The sequence below is a fragment of the Symsagittifera roscoffensis genome, chromosome 2 (assembly GCF_963678635.1).
Source record: "Symsagittifera roscoffensis chromosome 2, txSymRosc1.1, whole genome shotgun sequence".
NCBI classification, from domain to species: Eukaryota; Metazoa; Xenacoelomorpha; order Acoela; family Convolutidae; genus Symsagittifera; species Symsagittifera roscoffensis.
This window is the reverse complement of record NC_087063.1, coordinates 4,581,252-4,605,680: the sequence shown is the minus strand read 5'-3', so window position 1 is coordinate 4,605,680 and position 24,429 is coordinate 4,581,252. Positions and strand designations below refer to the sequence as shown.

The 24,429-nt window shown below is 33.0% G+C and overlaps 1 protein-coding gene across 2 annotated transcripts in view; it reads left to right on the top strand.

The window, feature by feature from the left end:
* Nucleotides 1–9,081, top strand: part of LOC134839453 (innexin unc-9-like) — a 38,076-nt gene extending 28,995 nt beyond the window's left edge. For both annotated transcript variants that reach the window (XM_063855002.1, XM_063855003.1), the window contains exons 5-7: nucleotides 4,090–4,358; nucleotides 7,228–7,746; nucleotides 8,088–9,081. In XM_063855002.1, coding sequence (XP_063711072.1) covers nucleotides 4,090–4,358; nucleotides 7,228–7,746; nucleotides 8,088–8,659 — 1,360 coding nt within the window. In that variant the 3' untranslated portion in view covers nucleotides 8,660–9,081. The remainder of the gene's footprint in view (nucleotides 1–4,089; nucleotides 4,359–7,227; nucleotides 7,747–8,087) is intronic.
* Nucleotides 9,082–24,429: the final 15,348 nt, after the last annotated feature.

The following is a 24,429-nucleotide window of genomic DNA, read 5'->3' as shown; positions in this document are numbered from 1 at the left end:
TTACTACATGTTTAAGTCTTTTCCGATTTTTTTCAGAATTGGAACACCCACTAGTTCGCTTTACTATCTCGAAATTAGACAGAAACGTAAAAAATTCAAACCGGATTTTTTCTTTGATTCCCTATAACAAGAGTTTCATTTTGCTTAACTCAAGTTCGGGTCTGTTTTTTAAATACTTTTTTAAAATTTTTCTTCGATGCAAACTTAGGTTCCCTATAACAAGTAATTATCAGAATTGGTTACGAGATAAATCATAGGAAAGCTGTTTATGTTGTACCTCCAACGACATTTTAAAAGTTATTTTCTGTATGTATTGTATGTATGTATGAGGAGCGCGCCGAAAATTTTTCCAAAAAAAACCAAAGCGCCGTATTTGGTCTGTTTATTTTCTAAAGGTGCTTATCACGCAAGAAAATTGGTCAAAATAAGGTCTTTATGGTGATTAAGGAGAGCTCGGAAAATTATTTTGGTCGACTTTAACAAAAGGTAGACAATCTTTCGAAAATTTTCATAGGCATCTGCAACATTTTCGGGTCTATGGTAAGTAATTGCAGTATTGATGAAATTGAACTTCAATTTGTTGGACCGGATTTTCAGATCCGTTCACGCATTTTCAGAACCCTTTCACGCATTTCTAAAAATAAATTTTTTTATCAAAATTATTTTTAGAAAATAGTTTTGACCAAAAAATTCAATCATGAAATGCGTGAACGGATCTGAAAACCCGGTCCAACAAATTGAAGTTCAATTTCATCAATACTGCAATTATTTACCATAGACCCGAAAATGTTGCAGATGCCTATGAAAATTTTCGAAAGATTGTATACCTTTTGTTAAAGTCGACCAAAATAATTTTCCGAGCTCTCCTTAATCACCCTAAAGACCTTATTTTGACCAATTTTCTTGCGTGATAAGCATCTTTAGAAAATAAACAGACCAAATACGGCGCTTTGGTTTTTTTTGGAAAAATTTTCGGCGCGCGCTCCTCTTCGAAATTAAGCCAACGGCGCATTAAAAAAAATTTTAAATTTATTCGGCCGAAAATGAATGTCATAAAGTAATACCAATAGGGGACCTTTAATTGAGGAGGGGACGAATCTCTGAAGATGCGTCCGCTTCCCCTAAATCTGCTCCTGTTTCATTATTACTGTATTAAAATAGAAAATACCAAAGTAGACTTTTTGATGAATTTGATTTATCAACGGTTGTAGTAATGCTATAACAAATAGCGGCACTTAGCATAGTGATAAGGCGTTTACTTCGAGATCTTCTTGACCTCTAGCTTCAGGTACAGTCTGACAGGTTACGGCTGCAATAGCGATACCACGTGAAAGTTCTAGACGAAAAAAAACGGCCTTGAGTCACAGAAAAAAAGCTGCGCACACAAAATAACTCAGTCTGTAATGCGGTGCAATAAGAAAACGAACTATGTTTAGCCAGTCTAAATAGCTTTTTATAGATCCTCTGCGAATCGCAGAAACCACAACAGAATAGAAAATAACTTTTCCAGTCACATTTCAAATCTCAATAAAAATAGACTAAAATAGTTTAGTTCGTGTAAAAAATGTTATATTTAATCCCATTGGTTGTGATTCGGGTTCGTAATGAAACCTTCTAAACATGTGCCTCTGTGTTGTCAAGCTTGTTTTTTCAGTTTTTCATGAAAGAAAAAAAATGAGCTTGTTGTCTAATTTTGCTGCATTTCAACTTAATTTTAAACTAAACTCAACAAATTTTAGCCTATTATTATTTTTAATACCAAAAGTTGCAAGAATGAGAGGAAAATATTTGAAGGCAACTCCAAAATATTTTTAAAAGTTTTTAATTGATATTGTTTTTTCTAATGTCTAAGTGCTTTTTTTTTTTAAAATTGCGGCGAACATTCAACACGACTCAATTTTTAGTTCGAAGTAGTAAATTAATCATTTCAACTCACGTCATTGATAAACTTCAAACAGTATCAAATATTTGTTGAACACTAACTTTTTTAGAAAATCCAAACAGCTCTGCAAATTTATATTATAAGCCGGCTCTTTGAAAATTAGAACACAAAAAAATTGAACTTATATGTTTGACGGAATGGAAAAAAAAACATTTAGTTCACTTTAAAAATGCTAAATTTGAGGTAACGGCTCAAAATCAATTGGAAATCAATTTGTCCTGAATATAGAAAAAATTCAGCTGGGATTTACGAAAACAGGTGTTGATAAACTACAGTTTCTATTGTTCGAAAAACAACCTGGCCTTTTCATGGCAAGAAGAGCTTTTTCTTAAATCCAAATATTGATAAATTTTTTTTGGGGATTTCCGTCTTTATAGTATTTCAGTTATGCGGCTTTTGGAATAATTCTAAAAGCCTTAGTACTCGAAGCTTGTGAAATGTGAAATAAATTTTAATTCTTTCGCTCAAACCATGCAAAAAAGTTGGTTTGAAATTGAGTTTTGTGTTAATAATTCTCCCACTCATCGATATTTCCATATTTTTTGAAAACCCTCCCCCACCCGAAAAATTTTAGACCCGTCCCTGATTCAAATTAGACTTTCCAATAAATGCCCTGGAAATCTGTTTTGAAGTCTAATGGAAAAAATTGGGCTTTTGTATTTCCTTCTTAATTTTTTCTCCCTTTGGCGTTTTTTTTTAAGAATTCAGTTCAAAGTAAACTTCATTAAATTATGGCGTAACTTTCAAACTAAGTTAGCCCGACTAAGTAATGGTGGGTGAATATTAAAGTCACCAGTTGATGTTGACTACTTATTAAGAAAACAAAGACTGATTCCCCAGAGAAAGTCATTTAAAAAGAAAGAATGGAATAGCTTGAGGGCGCCTCCCTTTTCCTTACAACGGTCGGTATCGAATTATAGCCCAATTTAAAGCACGATTTCAAACACACCACTGTTGCAAATTGCTCTGAAATTTAGTCAAAAAAGGAGCTATTGAGAAGATATTTCATTAACATCCATGCGCTAAAAGGCGCCTATTCTTCTACCAAATACTCTTGGGTCCCGGGGCAATTTCTGAAAGTGGAGGGGAAAAAAGAGAGTTTCATCAATAGCGAATTTCAATTGCCCAACTGAAATCAGTGCCTGGCCGCCATTCGGTAACGCCCTCTAATTTTTCACGCCCTTTCGACCAATTCAGGGTATCAAAAACACTCTTCTATGCTGAATCAATCTGATAGCTGTATTTGCTCACAATTTTTTTCACAGTTCTGTACTCAATTTTGACCAAAAAATTCAATCATGAAATGCGTGAACGGATCTGAAAATCCGGACCAACAAATTGAAGTTGAATTTCATCAATACTGCAATTATTTACAAAGACCCGAAAATGTTGAAATGCTTGTGAAAATTGGTGGCATTGGATGTTGTAATGCAGCATTTAACAAACTGGTTGACCTTTGTCAAAATAACAATCAATAAGCCATCTTTAAGACGTTTGACGAAAATTTTCCTAGCCACGCTGTTTTCTATTAAATGCATAAAGACGAAAAACGGTGTAAATCTGAATTACGTCAACTTTTAACTCATTGCAAAAAGGGGAAATTTTGTTACAAGATGAAAATTCGGATGAGCTTAACCGTTCGTTGAATAAGTCCTATAAGGGTATAATTTTTTTGAAGATTTTGTCGTCCTTTTTTAGGTAGACTAAATTGATTTTCCGAGCTCTCCCAATGCACTAAAAAATTCCCAAATTTTCCCAAAGTTTTGGCCACATTTTCTGCACCGCAGGCAAAATTTTGAAAAACAGGCCAAAATTTTGACCAATAATTGCATTTTTCGGCGTGCACTTTCCCCTCAAAATTACTAAATCAAGGCGCCAAAGGCGCTCTAAGAAAAAGTTTAAGGTAAGTCAACCAAACATGGATATCACAAAATAGCACAAAGGGGGACCCTTTGGGTCGGCAGGGGATCGAATCCCTAAGGGAGGGCGAGGGCAAGACACCCCTCCCCCATAAATCCACCCCTGTCCGTTAACATTTAAAAAAAATAATGAGTAACTCATTAGGAGTCAGAGCAGCTGTTAATTATGGAACATTCGCTGGCAGATAACTGGTCACTAAATGCTTCAAACTATCATTTATTTTGTAGGTCCAAAATGCGTCGCTACTTGACGAAGATCTTCTTCCCCGTCTGTAGCAGGAGATATGGCAACGTCCTCATAATAGACTACATTATATGCAAACTGCTCTATCTTCTCAACGTATTAGTGCAATTGTTCGCTCTGGATGTGTGGCTGGGCGCCAACTACCATCAGTATGGAATTGAAGTGATGGTCAATCTGATCAAGAAGTTACCCTGGTCAAACGGACGTCGATTTCCTCAAGTCACCCTTTGCGACTTCTCAACACGAGATCTCGGTCGGTCTTTGAAAGATTTCTCTATCGTGAAACATTTTTTGTTCCGACAACTGAAACTGGGAAAGAACTTTGTATTCGAGTGTTTTAATTTTTTTCTTTTTTTTTATGTTTTCCACGCAAAGTCAGGTATCACAAATAATCATCGGAGTTAGTCTAAATATATATCACATTAAATCTTTTTCCATGATAATTCGAGCAACTTTTAAATTTTTCAAAAAGTTGTCCCAGTGTAAAAAAAACGGTTTGAAATTTTTGAAAACGCGATCAAGTGGAGTAACGCTCGTTATATTAAAATTAGTCGCTTAGGCTGAAAAAAAAAGATTTTTCTAGAAATATAACTAATTTTAGAAGCTTCATCTAGCGCTTTTTGCAGTAAGAATTTTCTTCAAAAACTTTAAATCTTTTTTTTAAAATTTTTTTTTGTTTGTATCTCATTTTTCGAGACAAATGTTGACGATTGTCTAAATCACTAACTTTTTAAGCATTTTTTCATCAAACCTTGCGCAAAAATTGACACTAAAAACTAATTGAAAACTTTTTTGGAGTTTTTCATAAATATTCTGAACATTCTGAGCTACTTGTACTGCAACCGTCTATCCTCGTTATGATTTGACTTACCGTGAAACGTTTCATCAATAAATTTTAAGGTTTCCCAAGCAAAATCAATGCGGCTTTGGCGTCAGTTGCTTCACAACAAACGGCTGAACAGCTGAAAAAAAAACGGTCTCAGAGATACATGAAAAATTTTTGATTTCAAAATGGCGTGAATAGAATAATTTGACAAAATATGCATTGCCGCATGATCAAAAAAATCTAGACTAGAAAAAAATTGAAAATTTTGATGTTTTTCAGAACATTCTACGGGGTTTCAATCAAATAATATGATTTTCTTCTCTTTAATACAATTGTGTAATTCTTGACTGCTACTCAGATAAAATTTTCAGCTGTTTGGTTCAGTTTGGTGACATAGATGTTTATTGTCACATTCGTAATTACAAAGTTTTGCAGATTGAAAATATTTTTCATTGTTTTGGTAACTTATTGACGTGGTTTTTTTCATGGAGGAATAGATGGCTACTTGAGTTTCATTTTTTGAGTTTCTGTTCACTTTTGAATCAATTTAATCCTGTGAATCCGACCTCTGGGAAAATTTTTTGATAGAAAATCAAAATAAAGCTTCCTTTTAAATAACAATGGGGCTAGGAACGTCATTTAAAGAAACAATTAAGCCCTAACAAGGATTGACAAAGACTCGGTTCTATTCCATTAAGTATGAGAAAGGCGGCGCTCATTGCTTTTGTCAGAGCAATTCTGTAGAAAGAAAGACGTTTGAATTTTAATTTTCTGAGAAAAAAGAGGGGAAAAATAGGAAAAAAATGTGAACAACTTCAATTACATTCAGAAAAGGGTCACAAATTATACACTCAAAAAATGGTCAAAAGACTCAATATAAAGCTTGAACATTAGCTTTTGTATCAGAAAAATTTCCCTCTTTTAGTCAAAAAAAGCAATTAAACTAAACGAACAGTAGCAGTTCTTGAGAATTTACGTTTTCTTTCATTTTTAGTTTCACTTATGTTTTCAAAACAGAAAACTTCCTCCCAGAGATTTACCCTTCGCCATCCAAGTGTACTATTTGAAGACATGTACTTTTGTCGACGAAACATATTTTTACGATCAGTTCGAATAATTTGGAGATATGTTTGACTTGTTTGAAAAAACAAAAATTGGCGCAAAAGACTAGAATAATAAAATTCAGTAACTTTTGTACAAAAAAAATTATAAATTGTTTTTTGGTCAAAGTTTATAAATTTTTACAATTCCGATTTGATCAACACAATAATTGAAATTTGGAGATACTTTTTGGTCGAAATTTTCCAAAAAAGGCTCAAAACGTCACAAAACATCTCTTGGGATTTATATTGATCTATTACTTATCTTTGAAAAACTTATTTTTATTAATATTTTTTTTCTATCTTCTTCTTTTTTTCTGGAAATTGCTCTTTTTTATTACTCAAATTTTTTATTTGCTCATAATTTTATGAAAAACATTTTTTCAACATTTGAAATTGTTTCTCCTGTGAAACTCATATGACAGTACAAACAGTTTAATACAAAAAATCTGTAAAATTATTTAAAAAAACGAAAACACAGTCCGTTACAAAACAGACCAAAAAAATCAACAGTGATATTTGTCATTCAAAGAAGGAAGTCAAAAAAGTTGTTTCAATGTTTGAACAAACTAAACCACAAAGTTGTTCCTACAAAAAAAATACATAGCGGCCGCCGCAGTTGCGCAAACGCGCTGCGAGCTTGTCTCAGAGGGTAGGATTCTATACAAAAATTCGTGCCGGTAACCACCAGGAAGAAAAGTAGAACTGGAAACCTCGAACCGATAGTCGGCTTAGTATTCTTTGATCGAGGTTTAAAACCCCATAAGTTTACAAAAAAGATAACAGGTGAAAATTGTTTTACAGTTGAGCTCAGGTCAACAATATCTTTCAGATGGTATAAAAAGATTCTGTCAAAAATGCTAAGATAAGAAGTTGAACAAGGACGGATCAAAAAACCTTCACAAGCTTAAATTTTTTTTTTGCCTTTTTTTTAAAGTCGTTACAAAAAATGATGTTTATGTCAGGGGGAGAAAATGGTAGAAGAACCGCATATTTGAATGTTTTTGCAGCAGGACTAGATAGAAAATTAATATTTTTTTCCTGTGTTCCAAATTTAAATTAAAACTGTTTCCTTAAAATTAAAACTGCCCCTTCAGAATTAAAACTGCTCGAAACAAATGTTAAGCTGTAAACCTTCTTCTATTGAAAAAACAAGGATTTTTACTGTTGCGTGATCGATATTTTTTTTATTTCAGGCCAAACTCATAACTTCACCGTTCAGTGTGTGATGACGATCAATATCTTCAATGAAAAGATTTACCTTTTCATTTGGTTTTGGCTCGTGTTTGTTGGAGTTGCAACTGTTATCAACTTTTTTGAATGGATGTATCGAATAATTTGTTTCTTCGATCGTTCAAACTACATTAAAAAACATCTCAAACTTGCCGACAGATATTGCACAGAAGAAGACAAAAAACTGTGCCGAAAATTTATTGAAAACTATTTGAAACCCGACGGAGTTTTCGTCATTCGGCTCATTTCGAAAAACACGAACAGTATTTTGGTTTCGGAACTCGTCGCTCATCTTTGGGACACCTTTCGGGTCAAAATGCTCTCAGCGCATTCCGGCAACACGCACGTGAGTGTTTCGGGTGAGGTTCGCCCCTGGAATATGCACCCGGTGTTGGTCCACCGTAGAAACTCGAGGGCGTGCGACTCGCCGACGGATCACAGAGGAGATCACAGCAGTGGGGGAGATGATAATAGTCCTACGCGTTAGTAATATAACGTTCAAAATCTTTCTTTAATAAACGGTTAATTACAACAACACAACAACATTAACATCAAGATTTCGAGAGTATAAAAGCATAAACAGTCTCTATGAAAATGTTTGAACTTTTGTCGAACTTGGCCACACGAAAATCGATTTCTTGCTCCTACTGAACACTAAAAAGACAGAAAAGTGTGTACATTTTTTGCTGCCCTCAGATTTTGTACATATTGACGACATATTGAGGTTGATTTGCTGATAACTGAATAAGTAGAGAACATTTTTTGACTAATCGATAAATTTTATTTTTTCTAATACCTTATTTTTATAAATTTTTTATTTCAGATTCAAAACACGACAGAACGCGACAGAATTCCATTTTCGATTCTGCTTATTTTTTCACTCCTGGCACCAATCGGAGACGACCCAGTACTCTTCCGAGTACCAAGTACGCAACCCTCGGAACCCCCTCGCACCACGGGGGTAAAATGGACAACGGGATCCACTCCCCCACCTCGGATAACACCTCTGAATACACCCACGGAAACGACCATACCCCCCACCACGAAACTTCACACAAATCGCATCATGATCACCGCTCGACGCATCATGACCCGCACGACACTCGTGACCACAGTCCATACAAGGACCATGAGTTCGACCATGCCACTTCGCCGACTCTCTTAGTTCCCCCACCCGTGTCCATATCATTGAGACATCAAGAACAACAGCAAAAAGAGCAACAAGAACAAAAACAAGACAACTCAAAAGAGCAATCTAAGCAGGAGAAAAACGGCAAAGATAAACTGCAATTACCCTCTTCTAAATCTAAACATGGAAACAGTGCCAAAAAACCCTCGTCCAAAAGCACCAAAGCGCCCAAGTTGTCCAAAGCTTCAACTCTACCCAAAAAGTAGCCAGTACTAATTAGCATAATAACAAAAGTAGCAATTAGTCGTATTAACAGTCCCCCTCCCTTCTTGTAAAAAAAATTATGTTCAAGATTGTGAGTTCTATTTTCAACCCTTTTCTTAATACAAGCCTTTATGTATTTCGCAGGGAGGGCTTCGTTTTATGGTTTTTCATGGGCCATAGGGTGGGGGGATCGTTAGCAATTATTTAAGGGCTAAAACAATAGTATTAGTTAGAAATAATTAGCATTTTAAAATCTCTCTTGCACATAACACAGAGTAAATTATTTTATATTTAAAAGCTGAATTAATAATTGGATTGCCAAATTAAAATGAATGAATTATGTACAAACAGTTTTTGTTTAAGCTATTTTTTCTAAATTATATCAATCAAAATTTAAGTATTCATTTTGTGTACACAATTTAACTTCCGAATTAAACAATCTGTTTTTCATTTTTTTCTTTTCAGAGTTTTTTGTGAGCACCACAATTGAGAAAATCAACGTCTCTTCTGAAGCACTTAATGCAGTTTATCAATTAAATGCCACTTAAAACTCGAATTATCGCTTGCTCTGTGGCCAAAAATAGCAATCAATACTTTTAATGGAATCGTCTAGTCAAATTCGAGGCAGAGTACTTTTTATCATGCTTAAGTCTCCAAACTACATTTGCAAGTGATTTTACAATCATGGAATTTTATCTTAAACAAAAATTGTCCGAGAAAATGAGCTAAAAGTGACCGGATTACAATTTATCTTAAAAGAAAACTTTTAAAAGAGTGCTCAAAAACACTTTTTTGCCAAAAAAAATTTCAAAAAATTTATGCGCACGCCAATGAATAGAGTTTTTACTCAGGTACAAAAATCAAAACTCTTGGTCTGTGGCTAGTAAAAAGATTTTAAAAGAGTTCGAAATGATCACTCCAAAAAAGGCAAAAAACTTAATATCAAACGGAAGATTCAAAGAAAACTATACAGTTCCAGATAATTTTTTGGTTTCCGACGTTTCAAAACCAGATAGAGCCATTACATGTTGGCTGGAGATTTTTCAACCAATATTAAAATGTGACAAGTTGGCGAAAAGACAAAGACTGTTCGGCTGGAGACGTTTCAGCCAGTTTGCGATAAAGCAGAAAATTTAAGCCGGCTTTGGAATTGTCATTAGGCTTTCAAAAGGCACTAGTGGTATTGTACACGCGAAACAATGTTGGCTGCCAATCAAGATTAAGTTTGAACTCAAATTTGGCTAAAATGTCATGCGTATTTTGACTGGGAAGTCGCAATATAAGCTTGCCGAAATGCTTCTGTCTCAAATGTCCAATCGAAATTTCAAACAGATTTCCCTGTTTAAAAAGCAAAACAGTTTTTATTGTTACATAAAAATAATCAAATTGGCATCATTCGACGCCAAGCTTGGTTTTATAACTATGCATATATTTGTGCTTTCACGCGTTTGGATTCCACGGACACATCTCTTGCGTGTTTTAGAGACTTTTTCAGTGGATTATACAACAAAATGATCCCAACACAAAAAGCCGACAAGTTATTTTTTGTCAGTGGATTCCGCAGACAAACGCATTTTGGCCGTTGATGTGGATTCCATTAAAAAAACTTGGATCCACTTATGTCACTGAAACCCGCAGCCGCTTTTTCTTCTGTCAGTGGATTCCACAAGCATTTGTTAACTGTTGCACAATGTATCGGACCCATTTCATCAACTGATTTATATATTGTGTAAAAAATGTATTCCCTTCATTTTTGAATACATTTTTTTTTCAATTGAGAATTTAGAAGATAAAGTATATCAGCAAAATGAGGCGGTTAAAACCTCTCAATTTTTCCACAAAACACATCTAAGCTCCCCCTTTTTAGCCTCCCTTTTTTGCTTATGAGAGAAATTCATTCATGGTTACCCCTTCACCAAATAAGACACTTGTCCTAAAAGCCGCGTAACATTGTAACATCAAGGGACTTCTCTCTATTAATTAATTTATGGAGCAGCAAAAATTGTGCCGTCAAAAAGATAATTATGTGGAATCCAATGACGAACTTAACAAACATTTTTTTGTCAATTTGTTCAGTCTCCTGAAATTACACAAGCTGCACAATTGCATCTCCAAAAAATCCCTTTTTCGGTTGAAACATTGGATTGCTGTGTAAAGTCAGTTAAAATATAGCGTAAAACATGCATCAATCATAGTTTTTTGCTTTTCTTTGAAACATTACTATTTTATTTTGTATTTAGGTCGAATCAGTCCGCACGTAGTTATATAATAACACAAATTTGTGGCAAATTTTTATAGTATTAGTTCCAGCACACTGCATTTGTATTGTTCGAAAAACTGAATATTATGAAAATTTCGTGGTGCTTTTGCTTTTTTTTAGCAAAAGGTAGAATGAATATTTAAGAAGTAATATTTTTGTTATGCATATGCGAAAAAAAATAAAATATAGGTTTTGCAGTTTTTTTGAATTTAAGAAGTCAGATTTTTGAATTTTTTGTTCAAAAATTGGAGTAATCCTAAGTTGTCAAAACCTTGCTTGTTTGAGGTCTAGAATTTTGTGATATCATTACGAGGCCAAATTGTGCACTTTATAGGCTCAAATTTAGGCTACTGAAATCCAGAGACGAATCTTTAGACTTGTTCGTAAGTTTTGTGAGCTCGTGCTCAAACACGTTTAACATAAATTATGTCGGCGCATTAGTTTCGTCGTGGATTCCGCAGCGAGCGATTATAACTAGTTGCTCCTGATTCCCTAAAGCACATTCTGCAAGCGCACTCTGCAAGTTAAAGCAGTTTCAGCCAATGTAAGCGGTCCTCTTACATTGAGCGGATTCCGCTTCATTTAGCCGATTCCGCCGACAAGTTGCGGATTTCGTTTACATTTTCAGATCTCACTTACAATTGTGGACTTCGCGACAGGGTAAATTCACTATATAAAAACTTTAATACTTTTTGTTCATTCTTTAACTTCTGTTGCGAGTTCCGCAAGTTTGCCTGCTTCTTCAGCAGTGTTGAGCAAAAGTGTTTCAGCTATTTGTCCATGGAATCTAAAATTGCAAGTAAGATCAGATCAACGGAAACTACCATTATTGAAATCAGCTAAAGTTTTATTATTATACTATATGTTTATTATACTATTAAAAATTGCGTCTTCACAATATAGTTGGTCGTAGGTCATGATATACTTGTATTTCGTCTATATGCTGCTTGCTTTCCTGCCAATCGGCCTTTTTAAGTGCTATGATAGAATCTTCAATCCTAATTTAGTTGTGAAGAGCAAAGTTTTTTGTATTTAACAGTGTTTATTTTGTACTTTTGTTAGAGTTAATTACAAAAATTTCTGGGTAATAGAAAGTTTGTGGTAATTGGAGGTCGGGGTTATAATGAGGGTTATAGCGAACTGACAATGGAAATGCACAATTGAAAAAATGTAGTTAGCTTTTGTTAGCTAGAGTTGACAAAATACAGCAAAATTCAACTATTTTCTCTAAATTTTTCTGAAAATGAAAAACGAAAGCCTTTGCTTTTCATTTCGTTTGTATTACCTGATTTTAAGAGGAAAAATGCAAAAAATTTTGAAGCTTTGTTTCGAATATTATATTTCTCATTCTCCGTGTTGAGATTTGCGGAGGAATTTTTTACCATAAAAAATTCCGAGAATTTACACAAAAAAAACTCACTTTGAAGCAAATTCGCCAAGACAAAAAATGCGATGAAGACAAAATTTAGTCAACAAACCTTAAAAAAAATATGAAAATTTAATTGCTAAAAATGTCTCAAATTTACCAGCGGAAAAACTTAAAAAAATTGAAAACGACTGACACACTGTTTATGCAAGAAGGAGGGTGAAAACTCTTCCTAAAATTATTACATGAAACAGAAAAGCTTAAGACCGACTCAACTGCAAAAACAACGTAGAAAATTAAAGCGATGGTTTTCTCGGAAACTGATTTGGCAGTCCCTGTACTCATGGTCAATTGAGTTGTGAATTAGGGTTATCCGGTAATTGTGACTGACGCACGGTTTAAATCAAAAGTTTTATTTCGACTTAAAAGTGAGATCTAGATAAGGTTCAGCAACATCATGCCAGGTATCAGGGGTACTCAAATTTTGTTCGAAGTCCGCAAATTTAGCAGTTTGAGTCAGCATTTGGAGCTGCACAGTGTTTAACCTCTTTTCTCTGGATTCCAAAACAGCACAAACATCTGAAAAGATATAAAAAAACAGCCTCAAAGCCGGTAGAGTTTGTGGTAATGACGTCTCAGTTTATTCATTTTTGATCAAAATTAATCCAAAACCAAGGAATTGAAAAAAATCTAAAAGTTAGTACATCTAAAAAGCGTGAAAAATTTTCTTTCTGTCAAGAAACAAAATTCAGATTATTGAAACGAAGTTTTATCACGCTTATTATGATTTTTTGTTCCGACTTGCGTAACGAAGTTAACGGAATATTTAAACTCGTTTTGAAAGTAACGGGTGGTTTTTTTCTTCAGACAAATTTCGACTTTTTAACTAGCCATTTTTGACAGAAATTTTTTATGCCATTCAAAAGGTTAAAATTGAAAAAAAAATTACCTGTGATTGTTTGGGGGTTTAAATATTGAGTCAATCACTTTGTACTTTATATGGCATGTGGGGGGATGATTCTTACAAAAAATCTCAAGTTTTTAGAAAAAAGTCATTTTTTTTATTACATTTATTGTTTTCATGTTATGAATGCTCCTTAGACCTAAAAAGGCACTCAGAACATTTAAGATTTCGCCCTGATACGAATAGTCTTGTTACTAGATGGTATTGAAGTTTCAACAGGTTAAATTATTTTGCATTCAATTTTTTTCGGAGTAGTTGCTTACCTTATTTCTCGTTTTGTCTCAATCTTCAACTCCCACTAATTAAGTGACTATCGAAAACAAACTCTGAATTTAACATTTATAAACCTTGACTTGCCTTTTTGCATTGAAAAAAAAATAATACGTATTGACATTGATTTTTTAAACTCCAAAATTTAACGCTCTTTCCATGCCGGTCAGATTATTTTCAAAAGTTTTGATCAAAATACTTTTTTTCAGGTGAAATAAAAAATAATGATATCGAAACCTTTCATACATATTTCACTGTGCTCGCCTTATGGTTCAATTTTCAATGTTGAACCGTTTTATAAGTCAATTACCGCCATCATTAATACCTCCTGAAATACTTCCCAAAATACCGCCCCCCAAATAACCCTTCCCCTAAATAAATCCGCCTCAGCTTAAGTGAAGAAAAAACATTTTGCAACTTTGTTTCGAGTACTAAACTTCTCATTCTCCGTGTTGAGATTTTCGCAGCAAATTCGCTTGACGAAAAAAGAAAGAGGAAAAATCATTATGAAAAGCTCTTTGATGAGAATGCCTCGAATTTAGCAGTGGGAATTCTAACAAAATGAAAACGCCTGACAAACTGTATGTGCAAAAAGGACGGTGAAAATTCTTTCTAAGAAATTATAACACAAAACAGAAAACGTTAAGACCGTCTCAATTGCAAAACTATGAAAGCGACGTATTAATTGGAAATTGTTGAATCGATATGAAAAAACCAATCCAAGCAAATATTTTCGTTGAAAAAAGGAACATCAATTCCATGATTTCTGTTTCGAGTTATAATTAGTTAGCTTCTAATTTGCCTAAAATAAAAGGTAATTCCATTATGTAACGCGCTTTGTCAAAACTATAAATTAGTGTCAAATAAAGCTACAGATTCCATGCTTAACTTTTTAGTTGACTGCAAATACCGTTTTATAAATTGCCAATCCGACAGTCTAGAGTTGCATTTTTTCCCAAGGCAATCTTAGTTACTCGTGGAATCTCTGCCTATAATTGATATTTGAAATGTGAGTTTATCATAACTCAAAAGCTTGTCGCAAATGTTGCACACGATGGAACTCAAAAATTTGCAAAGTTGTTTGAAGTACACGATTTCGAGGTCAAAGAAAACAAGACTGCTCGTATCAGGGCAAAGCCCTGAATGTTCCGACTGCCTTTAAGGTTTATGGACCAGCAGTAATAACATTTAAAAAATTAAATGAAATAAAATAAAACGGAAATTTTTTTTCTAAAATTTGAAATTTTTTATGAAAAGCATCCCCCCACACGCCATATAAAGTACAAAAAGAGAGATTTCGTTCCTTGTAACAAATCGATTATGGCAAATAAGCTTCGTTCAACCAATTTGGAACGATTTATAAGACGGATTAAATCTCCGCTTACGCGTTAATAGCGCAAAATATATCGCGCGTTAATTGTCCCAAATTGGTCAAAATGGCCAAAATGGCAATCTTTAAACCCTCATAACTCTACGAAAAATGATCCCAGGTAAAATATCTTTTCAAATTTAAGCTCAGGACAACAATACCTTTTGAATGATATAAAAAAATTCCGTCAAAAATGGCTAGTTAAAAAGTCGAAATTTGTTTGGAGAAAAAAAAACCCACCCCGAGCACAAATATTCCGTTACTTTCGTACCGAAAGTCGGAACAATTAGTTTAGCTATAGATCTGCCATTCCTAATTATCCAAAAAAATGCTTCTGGAGCGTTTATGTTGTCAACTGGGGCGGAGTTTTATATTTTACAGTTTTCGCATTTATGTTTAACCGATGCAATACTACGAACCATAGGTTCAAAAAAGGTCTGATCTAATGCTTAAAAAACTGTCATCGCATGAAAAAAAATTAAAACGGATCAAATCACTTTAGCACTTAGAACATTTGGATTGTAATAATTTTTCGGTTAAACATAAATGTACATTGAACGCTTGTTTGAAAACAGAATCAAAAAAAATATTTTCAAAAAAATTTCAAATAGTATTATTCGAATCGATTTAAATGGCGAAAGTGTTCAATCAGCAGTTTTGTTTCAAAATAACAAATTTAACTTATCAATAATTTTGCTCTTTGAGTTTTTCACCAGAAGCTTTTTTTTACATTTTTTTATTTTCTAATTATTTTTTAAAGCTAATTAAATGCTTACTTCTTCAAATCCCATCTTTTTTCTAAGAAAAAAAAGGTAATTGAATGATTTTTGATTAAGTGCAGATACCGTTTTGCAATTTGTAAACTTTATTTAAATAAACTGAGGGCCTAGAGATGCAAAATGTCAAAGGAAATCGTATAAAACAGGGGCGGATCTAGGATTTTCTCGAGGGGGGGGGGGGGGGGGCGAACTTGCAAAAAAAATTTGAAATTTTTGTCGACTTTTTTTTAGGTCGGCCATTTTTCGAGCTCTCCCAAAGCACTGTTTTGTCCCTAATTTGGCCAAGTTTTCTGCGCCGCAGACAAAACTTTGAAAAAACAGACCAAAAAAGACGTTTTTAGGCCCTTTTTGGAAAATGTTGACCTAAAAATCGCGTTTTCTTCCGCACGCGCTCCCCCCTTAAAATTAGTTTAAATTGGCGCCAAAGACGCCTTTAGAATATTTTTAGGACTCATCACCAAAAATGGATATTGGAAAATATCACAAAGGGGGGACCCTTTGGGTCGGCAGGGGCTCGATTCCCTGAGGGAAATTCGACCCCCTAAATCCGCCCCTGGTTTAATATATACTTTCAATTGATATTTGAAGTTGGAGTTAATTACAACTCAAAAGCTCGTGCAACTGTTGCACATGATAAAATCAAAATTAGCTAAAATGTTGAAGTATACGCGTTTGAGTTCAAAGAATAATGTTTCAGTTCTAGTGCTGTTATCCTCAATTATCCGGAAATTTGCTTCTGGGGCTATTTTTGACCACTTGCAAAGGGGTTTTGTTGATATTTGTTTTAATCCGATGAAATAATACGATCACGTGCAAAGTGTTAGTATAGCCTGGCCCAAATCAAATCTAATTCAAAAAGTTTAAGTAGGTCAATTCATCTTAACACTTTGCACTTTTGGTTTGCACTAATTCATCGGTCAAATATGAATGTAATTTGAACCATTTTGCAGGTAACAATAACGGATGTTGATCGAGTTTATTGAGGAACAATATAATTTTAAATTTCAGGTTTCGATTGCATTCAATCTAAAATGCGGGAAAAAATAACTGCTCTAAATGATATCTGAATGTTTGCATATCGCTTTTTCATTTTTCCTGTTGTCAATTATCAATAAAGGTTTTCATGCATTTGGAATTAATTAAATTGATTCAAGTACTTATGTCGATTGATGTAGTCACCTTTTTAAAAATTTGTTGAACAGTGTTAGTAAAGATCAATATTATCTTTTTCTCTTTTTTGATATCAAAGTTCCATCATGCTGTAAAAAATGAGAAATTTTTCAAATTAGTAGAAAAACAATATGTAACTATGATACTTTTAGCATTTGCATCGAATAATTTTGAGCACAAAATTAGATCTATAAGTCCTTAATGGAAAATTTGATGCTCAAATGTTTTGGTATTTAATGAAAAGTGTTAGGTTTGATTATACAAATTTGCTCCTAACACCTTTTTTACACATGATATTTTCATCAGCTTGCTGGACAAACTATTGCTAAAATCCTCATTTAAATTCATAACACAGTGTTTTATTTTTATTTTTGATTTTTTTCTGCTGTAACTTTGGTTGTATTTGAGACTTGATTGTATTTAAAGCAGGCACAGATCTAGGGTTTTCTCGAGGTGGAGTGATTGATCTTGATATTATTTTAAAAAGGTTTTCAATTTTTCAGGATGATTTATTTGTTTTTTGAAAAACAAAACAAGTAAAAAACGTTTTTTTTTTTTAGTTTTTTTTGGAAGGTTGGAACAAAAAAATGGCATGTGTTTAGAGCGCGCTCCTCTCTCGAAGTACTATAAATAGTTGGTGTAAGCGCGTTGGAACCTGATCTAAACTACATTTTATAATTGTATAAATTAAATGTTTTACCACTGTAAAATATTTAATATTAACCAATCATAATCCATCTAACTAACAACCCACTTATTTGTAAGTGCTGAAATTACTTGTAATTTCAGCACCAGAGAGATTTGAATTTAACTTAGAAATTAGTTGCCTCTCCAAGAGAACTTCAGTAGCCGCAATAAACCAGTATACCCTAGATTTATTGAGCCTAGCAGAGACTAGTTAAACACCCTGAGACTAGTAAGTATAAGAGTAAGATTAAAATCGGTATTAGACTAAGAAGTTGCACGAATCTATCCGGACGAAAATAAGATAGCGTGACGAGCAGACGGTGTACCCTATCCGAAATTACTCTATGAGTTAACCACATCGGTCATAACTCATCTGGTGCGACCATAAGTCTCGAATAAGACCTTAATAGCTTAGAACTAACCAAAAATAGATTAGAAATTAGACAAAACTTTTTCAAAATATTATACGATAATAATTTAATTGAAATGTCTCTACGACTCAATAGATCAGAGCCGATATTCCGAACGATAATAGAACTACCCGGAAATGGAAGAAGACCTCGGACAAGAGACGAAATACGACAAAGTAGAAACTTACCATTTAGTTTTATGATTGTACGCAAAAGCCAACACAAACTTTTGTATTTAGAATCTTATTAGCAATGAATTTAGATTTTCATTTGCAAACATAAAATTTTGAAAAAAACCTTCATGATCATTTCAGGCGCTAAACAAAATTACTAATGTACAATAACGATTGATAAAAAGATCTCAGATCGTTTTCCTAATTTCTGCAGTATTATATAAAACATATTTGAAAAGTATTTATTGAAAATAAAAATAAAAATTAGTAGCATGACAATAAATTGTTAGTAATCATAAATCATCCTGTTGTTCCAGCTCCATCACCTAAACATAACAGCAATCATAAGCTCACTAATATCATTAAAGAACTAATTCTTTTTATTCAATAAATTTAAATCATTTTAAACTTAAATTCACTTAATTTTCAAAAATCAGATCATCAAGTCTTATCCTTGGATCTTAATAAATTTTCTATCTCATTAAGTTTAAAACCTGACCATCAAGGCCTATCCTTGGATCAACAGAACAATTTTCGTCGATTCACTATCCAACCCTTCCAAAAGACCCAGGACTAATAGAAATTTTTAAATAAAACTAACCATTCAAATTAAGATAAACAGTGAAGAACTTCGGTTATTCATCCTTCACTTGAACCCTCCTCTTACCAGACCCAGGTTAGATCTTAGACTTAGTAAGTTTAAAATTGTATCTAACGAACTACTTGCGTTCTAATTATACCTGAACCTTGTGGATCGATTTACTATTCTCCAACCCTTGAACACAATCACTACCGCTAAGTAAGATTAAGTAGGTTAACACCTTAGCTTAGACTAGCCACGAGAAAGTAAAAAATCATTTTCCGGAATTGATATACTTTTCTCTCCAACCCTGAACAAAAAAACCCAGGTTAAGCTAACCAAAAAATTGTAAGGAAAAACAGTCTAAGGAAATAGAAATAACCAACAACTTCTTGCATCCCTCATCCTAAACCTTATGTCATTCAAAAATTTAGGAAATAAACAAACAATCGTTTTACACAACTGTGAAATAGATAACAAAAAATACGATCTTGTAATCACACCTCATGCAAAAACAGTTGGATGCATTAGAACAAAACGACAAACAATAAAAAGAAAAATTATAAGCAAACAAAAACAAATCACACGAAAAGGATTTTCAAAAAATAGAAACGCATTTTCTGAATCAGAAGCCAGCAGTTTAGATGAACTCTACAAATTAAAAGAATCAATTGATAAAGATTGTCCCATCCACGATCAATTATATTTTTCCGACTCCAAATTCAAATTCATCAAAAAGAGGAAAAAGAAGAATAAAAAAGCAATACAAACACAAACCAGTACACTTGTATAACTGGAATCAACCAATTAGACACATCGATAGTTATATATTAACAGTCATCAAACGAAAAAAAGAGCCACACTCAAAGTGACGATAGTCCAGATGACGAAGCAGTTTACCCCTTTCTTATAGATTCATCCGATGATAGAGGTCAACATGATTTTTGCCAGAACTTACTCGTAAATTTGTTTGAACCCGGAATCAGTCTATGCAAAGCAGAATTCCCAGATGTAAAAATCAAAAGACAAATTATTGAACATTATTTGAAAGACATATGTAATCTAACACAACAATATGGAATCTATACCATAGAATTCAGCACACCCAATACAGCCCATCGCAAATATGTAATTCAAACAGACGATATTGAATTAGAGTTTTCAAAAGTATTCCTAGAATATATCAAAAGCATACGATATCATAATTCACAAAGAGCAAACTCCATATTCACTAACAAAGTTTTTGCAATAATATATAGTTATATATCTATATTAGAAAAAACAGAATTTCAAAGTATCTCACCAACTGAAACATCCAAACATACAAAAGAACAAAATGAAATCGCATTAGTTTCAATATTTTTACATATAATTAAAGAAAATTTCACTAAAGATGATGTTTCACAACACACTAAACATGATTTACAAAAGATTTTAGCATGGTTCATAAAAGATTATTTCACCCACTATTTAGATTTAATTTCACAAGCAAGAAAAAATTTCAGACCTCAAAATACAAATGACGACACTGCCCTTTCAGATCAATCAGACTACGTTTGGGACCTTGAATGGTCTCATCCTACATTTATAAATATCCCACAATCTATCTCAAGTCAAGCAATAAGTACAATATCTTATCACAGAGATTATGTAAAAGTAATGCCATTAACCATTGATGCAACACCATTAAACTATAATACATTTTTACCTCATACGCGAAATAACAGTTTAAATTTGACCGTAATACATAATGAAAACCTTAATGCAACTAGAAATCTTACACAACAAGATATTCAAACACCATCACACTTCATAAATGAAGAAATCGTCCAAACAACAACAACTACACAACAAAGTATTTCACCAATACACCCAAATTTGACAACACCAAGAAATACAAATACTTCATTGGCACAAGTATCCCTACAATCAACCGTTAAACCTTCGGTTGCTCCAAAATATTCACATATGGATTATCAAACATATAGACCAATGACAATACCGTCAAAAACACGAAAACCATTCACAAGAAACACCTTTGCAGAACACAATTATAATTATGCTCACAAACAAAGAACAAACCAACCTCCCCGAAAAAAATACACAAAATTTAAATCACGTATGTCCCAATTATTGGAATCTTCCAAAAACATCGACCAATTCAGTAAATTTTCCAGATAATCTACAACCTACACAGGATTATAGTGAAAATTACCCATTCTCTCAACAAAATAAAACTAACCAATATACACCATATAATACAAACAATTTATCATCTGATGAAGACGACTATCACCAACCAGATATTTTTGCACCATACACTAAAGAATATCGCACGCAAAGACCACGACAACCTCAACCATCTCGAAATATAAAAAATTTACCCACAAAACCCAACAGATGTACAAAATCCACAACAAATGCATACACAAAACCCATTTAACACACAATCTTTTCAACCAATACCACCACAAAACCCAATGTCAATGCATTTTTATCAACCAACTCAAATGCAAAATGAAATACCGCTTCCATATTACCTTCAGCAACATGAAATAACAAAAAATCAATTTTCAAATTTTTCGCAAATGCCAAATGCCGCAGAATCACTACAGATGACAATGAATCCATACCTCATGGGTGGATCATCAATAACATCCAATAAACCACTGATGGTATTCACAGGAACAGATCCTGAATATTCTGTAGAAGATTATTTAAATGCAGTAACAGCAAATTTAATTTTAAATATAGGACCTGAACCAATTAATACGCCACTACATCAAAATTGGATACATAGAAGCACAGCACTAATACAAACAACCCTAGATGGCACAGCTCAAAAATGGTTTTCAGTATTACATATAGAAATAAAATCAGATTGGAAAAGATTCACACAAGATTTTTAAAAAATGTTTGACTCTGAAAGAAACAAACAACACCAAAGAGTTTAATGTAATGAACTTCGCAGATTACCAAAGGAAATTATCAAACAATTAGCAGTACGTATCAAAAGACTAGTTCGAAAAGCATATTCACTTAATACACATGACTATAAAAACACAAAAATGACAGAAATTTTAATGATGACCTTAACACCTCAATTAAGGAAAATAGCAAAAAAAAGAGAGCATCTCCTCCTTCTTCAATTCGAGAACCAGATTTAAATTTTAGAACAAGCCGAAATCACAATGAAACTCGAAGAAACAGAAAACCTAAAACTACAATATGTTAATCGAATTGAAACAAACACTACACATATAAATAACATACAGGAATCAGACACATACTTAATTGAAAAAATCACTGAAATACTGAATATCTATGAAAAACATCCAAATTTTAAAGGCAAACCATCTTTCAAAAAATGGTGTAATTTTTTGCCGACGATACGGACACAGTATCTCCGAATGTAGACAAAAACAACAAGACAATCAGAATAAGTCTCCAAAGCATAAAGAACCAAATAAATCGTTCTATCAATACATGAAAAAAGATCAAAGCCTACCGAACAAAAATATATATAGTAATAACAGTTCAGGAAAACCACATCCGAACAACACCAATTACACAAGGAATCAATCACCATATAACTCAAGTTATAGAGGAAGATCACCAGAACGAAAAAATACACGAAATTCTTCACAAAATAATTATAACCGATCAAATAGTCAAAATAACCAAGATAACTATTCAAGAACAAATTCCAATGCAACACAATTTGTTTATGGATCCAGTTCCCAATCAAACCTAAAGAATAGACACTATTCCAATAATCAATCACAAAACTCATCATACAACAGAAATAGAAACTATTCACATAATAGAAATAGAAGTTATTCAAACAATCGAAATCAGAATTATCCGAACAATCGATCAAGAAATAGTTCATATAAAAGATCAAACTATCACAGATCAAACGATAATTATCAAAACAGATCACGAAATAATTCACAAAATCGAAACTCAAGTTACAATAGTCGATACAGAAATTATTCCCAGTCACCACACAGGAATAATAACCGTTACCCTGATTCTAAACATCGATACAGAAGTAGCACACCAAAACATCAAAGACACATTAATCAAGTGCAAACAAATGAAGAAACACATTCAGACCCTCCAGGTATTGATGGCACAGAAAATCACGAAATACAACTAAATCATATACATTGTGAATCATCAGATAAAGAGAGTGATACAGAAAATACTATCTCAGTAAATATGATAACAGTCAAAAACGACTATGAACTTGTCATATATGAACAACCTTTTACATCACATATAATGAAAATCAATTGGAACTCCTTCACAATTACTATATTGGACCCACCGATACTACACAAACTACACAAGAAGTAAATGAAATAAACACGGTAATTAAACCCGATAAAAAAAGTGAAAAACAATGCTCAAACACAAATCATATTAATCAAAATATACAGAAAGAACAACCCAAAAAAAAAATTTGGACAATACCATTTCTATTGGAAATCCCAAGAAATAAAGAATTTCAACCACCAGATCTTGAAATTGATTTTTTAATTGATTCAGGAGCAGAATCAAATATAATTAATATTCCCACATGGAATGAAATCAAAACCTTACATCCAAAATTAACGCCCCCTGAAACCTCCAGTAAACTAGCAACAGCACAAGAATCAACATTAGTAAATTATGGAAAAATCCAATTATTCCTTCTCCCCACGAGAACAATGGAGCAAAACAAAATTTTAAACAGACTGTTTAAACAAACATTTCATATTACTGATATTAAGCACAATATCATTGGCATACCATTTATATCCAAATATAAACAAACAATCAACATCTTAAACAGTAAAATACTAATCAAAGATAAGTACACAAAAACAAAAAATACAGCTCCAACATTTTTTCAAAGATTAAGCAAACAACCACCATTCTTCTCAAAATTGTATCCAATTTATAATCAACAACGGAAACACCTGAAACCATTATCAGGAAATATATATAATTTTTCAATAAAACAAGTTCACCAGTATGATAAAAGGCAAAATATACAACAACTTTTTATGTCAGACTTTGAGTTTAAACCTATTCACAAATTTTTCAAAATCACGATCTCATCTATTAAATATTTGAAAAACACGAATTCCGACATCATTTCGTTACACGTATATAACAATACACCATATCAAGTAAAATTATCCTTAGGACTTTTAGGATATTGTGAAACAAACGCTACAATCTCACCCATAAAGGAAGTAGCCTACCGCATTAATAATATACTTCAATTATTAGATATTTGTCAATCCGCAATTCTTGACGAAGAATTGTCCATAAATAACATAGTAAGTAATGAAAAGAGAAACAAAGACTTCTTCACAAAAACACCATATTTTAAACCAACATTCAATATAAAAAATTACACAAAAGAACAACAAAAATTTTTAACAATGTTTAATTTTGAACATTCACAAATTACACAATTCGAATTTGATAAATTAGCAAAGCAACTGTTAAAATATTCAACAGTCTACGCAACATCAAAATTTGATGTTAGAAAAATCAGTTCATCACTACATCTACCGTTAAAACCCGACGCAGTTTTCAAAAAACAAAGAGCCAGTAAAGTACCAATTTACTTACATGACAAAGTAAATAGATTACTTGACATCTTAGAACAATACAAAATAATTTCACCAGGTTATCACTATTATCAACCCTGTTATCAGTCTAGCAAAAGGCGAATCACTAAAAAT